Here is a 3218-nt window from a genome sequence, read left to right on the forward strand (position 1 = left end):
CATGGTCTCGGAAGTTGCGGTAAGTGCAGGTTTGATCCGAGAGGATGAAGGTACGCAACCTCACATTTATTATGTTAGCAAAATTTTAATGGGAGTAGAAACTCGCTACCCGCATTTGGAAAAACTGGCCTTAGCTCTCATAGTTGCCGCTCGGAAGTTGAGGCCTTACTTCTAATGCCACCCGATAGCTGTGGTGACTACTTTCCCTTTGCAAAACATCCTCCATAAACCCGAGCTCTCAGGTAGATTGGCCGAATGGGCCATAGAAATGAGTGAGTTCGACATAGAATATAAACCAAAGGACTGCAATTAAGTCGCAAGTCTTGGCTGACTTCGTGGCCGATTTCAGTCCGGGACTACTGCCTCTGGCAACCAAGGAGGTAGTAATGGTGTCAGAGTCGATATCGGGGGTTTGGACCTTATACACGAACGCAACTTCCAACGTGAAAGGGTCTAGGCTCAGAATAGTCTTAATCACGCCTTCGGCGGAAACCCTAAGGCAAGCCATCAGAACGGTCCATTTAACTAACAATGAAGCAGAGTATGAAGCTTTGATTGCAGGGCTCGAATTAGCCCGGGGACTTGACTCTGAAGTCATCGAAATCAAATGTGACTTACAGCTGGTGGTAAATCAGGTCTACGGGATCTTTGACACCAAAGAAGAACATATGCAACAATACGTGAAAAAGGTCCAGGCTCTGTTGGCACGATTCTGGGAATGGTCAATTACTCATATCCCGAGGGAGGATAACACAGAAGTAGATGCATTGGCAAACTTGGGCTCATCGACAGAAATAAAGGAACCGGAGTCAGTGACGGTAGTGCAGCTAATGAACTCAGTCCTGGATACAGATGGTTACTATGAGGTAAATTCGACTGGTTTGGTCTGGGACTGGAGAAATGAAATAATCGACTATCTCGAGCACAAGAAGTTTCCTGAAGACCCTAAAGCATCCTGGGCATTGCGCAATACAGCTTCAAGAAAGGATAATTATATAGAAAATCTTTCCAAGGACCATTGCCGCGTCTTAGGGACATCCGAAGCTAACTATGTCATGAAAGAGGTCCACGAAGGAATATGTGGCAACCACTCGGGCGCAGATTCCTTGGTGCTGAAGTTCGTGCGGGCAGGATATTACTGCCCCCGCATGGAACAGGACGCCAAAGCTTTCGTACGAAAATGTGATAAGTTCCAACACTACGCACCGCTAGTGCATCAACCGTTAGAACCTTTATATTCGATTCTATCCCCGTGGTCGTTCATGAAATGGGGAATGGACATCGTCGGACCGCTGCCATCGGCTCCCAGAAAGGTAAGATTTCATTTAATTTTGATTGACTATTTTTCTAATTGGGTAGAAGCATGTCCTTATCAAAATATTTAGGAACGAGAAGTGGTCGATTTCTTGGGGAAAAATATAATCTACAGGTTCGGAATACCAAAAGAGATTGCGTGCAAAAATGGGCCACAGTTTATCGGTGCAAAAGTTACAAAGTTCCTCGAAGATTTGAAAATAAAGAGGATCACATCTTCACCCTATCATCCAAGTGCAAACGGTCAAGCGGAATCAAAGAACAAGGTGATTATTCAAAACCTCAAAAAAAAGTGGAAGCAGCAAAAGGCAATTGGCCCGAAGAATTACCCGGAGTTCTATGGGCCTACCGAACAACGGCCAAGTCAAGCAAAGGAGAAACTCCTTTTTCCCTGGTGTATGGTGCAGAACCTCTAATCCCGGTAGAAGTAGGTGAACCTACCTTAAGGTATTTCCAGGCAGATGAGGAATCAAACAACGAAGCAATATTAATCAACTTGGAGCTGCTTGAGGAAACAAGGGACTTGGCACATGTAAGAATGGCAACTCAAAACCAGAGAATGAAGCGGTATTATAATCGAAGAACCAACCTCCGTTATTTTAAAATAGGAGATTTGGTTCTAAGGAAAGTAACTCAAAATACCCAGGAGCCCAATGCTGGAAGGTCCTTACCGGATTTCAGCTGTCACCGAGAAAGGTTCATACGAGTTGGAGAACCAAAATGGAGACAAGTTGCTCAGAAATTGGAACGTGGCGCACCTCAAAAGATATTATTGCTGATGAACAATATCCAATCCGAAAGTATGTGCTGCACTCTTTTTTTCCGTTCAGTTTTTGTCCCAATTGGATTTTTTTGGCAAGGTTTTAAACGAGGTAGCATATAAAGAATACTACGAAGATAGCAGCAATAAGACCTTTAATTGCAGGGCAAACAAACAAGCTTCCACTCGGGGATGGTTAGATAATCTTTGGCTCGATAGCAAATTCCCACTAGGAAGTTAAGTTTGCTAGCGGATAAAGGTTACCCGACCGTTCACGAGCACAAACCACTAGGGTAATGTTAAATAGTCTATTGCTTAATAGGATGGATTCCTAAGCGGAAGTAAGGTGTGTTGGTGAGTTAAGGATTATCTAGCAATTCATTGGTGGAACCTTTGAAGGCACAAGACTTCCAGTGTTCCAATTCGCATTCTTCACATTCAAACACCAGGGGGGATGATATGAGGATTTGGCAACACTGACTGCCACGTCGACCGGGAACAAAAATTCGGAAACAAAATGCATCATTAGGACCGCGGACTGCGCACCTAGCCCCATAGAAATAAGTTGTACAAGATAGCTACAAATAATGGCAATTTCTTTTTAGCATAATAAATTCTTGTGTACTTTTGAAAATAAAAGGAATTATATGAAATGAAATCCTTTTGTTTTTACCTTATTTCTTGTCTGAACGATGAACTAACTTTGTCATTTAAGAGTTAATCAAGTACTTCAAATGTTAGTGCCGTAATGAACATGAGACGTCCTTTTCAAGAGCACCGCAAACATAAGAGGGCCCTCTCTTATGAAAACCCTCACGTTAAAGGGTTGGTTTCAGAAGAATTTATGCCCGGAATCAAAATGGCTTCGGGGAAAATGCACCCGAAGACGTACACGAAAGGACGCAAATAGTAAACTTGCGCAAATACTTACAGAAACCCTCACGTAAAAGGGATAATACTCGGAATCGGAACCAAAGTGCTTCGAGGAAAAATAATTCGAGACTACACATAGCAAAACGCGAATAGAAAAACGTGCGCGGAATTCTTAAGCAAATGCAAAGGTTAAAAACTTGCATAGATATTCAAATGAAAATAAGACTCAAATAATACTTGAGCAAAAATATGTCTTTATTTACAAGAACGT

At 42.6% G+C, this 3218-nt stretch overlaps 1 protein-coding gene across 1 annotated transcript; it reads left to right on the plus strand.

Annotated features, from left to right (window-relative positions):
• Positions 1–386: 386 nt before the first annotated feature.
• Positions 387–2093, plus strand: LOC109240536. Its single transcript, XM_019407190.1, has 3 exons — positions 387–1313; positions 1430–1881; positions 1961–2093. The coding sequence occupies exons 1-3, from the start codon at positions 387–389 to the stop codon at positions 2091–2093; spliced, it is 1512 nt and encodes a 503-aa protein (XP_019262735.1).
• The last annotated feature ends 1125 nt before the right edge of the window (positions 2094–3218 follow it).

The sequence above is a fragment of the Nicotiana attenuata genome, unplaced genomic scaffold (assembly GCF_001879085.1).
Source record: "Nicotiana attenuata strain UT unplaced genomic scaffold, NIATTr2, whole genome shotgun sequence".
In the NCBI taxonomy this organism is placed as follows: Eukaryota; Viridiplantae; Streptophyta; class Magnoliopsida; order Solanales; family Solanaceae; genus Nicotiana; species Nicotiana attenuata.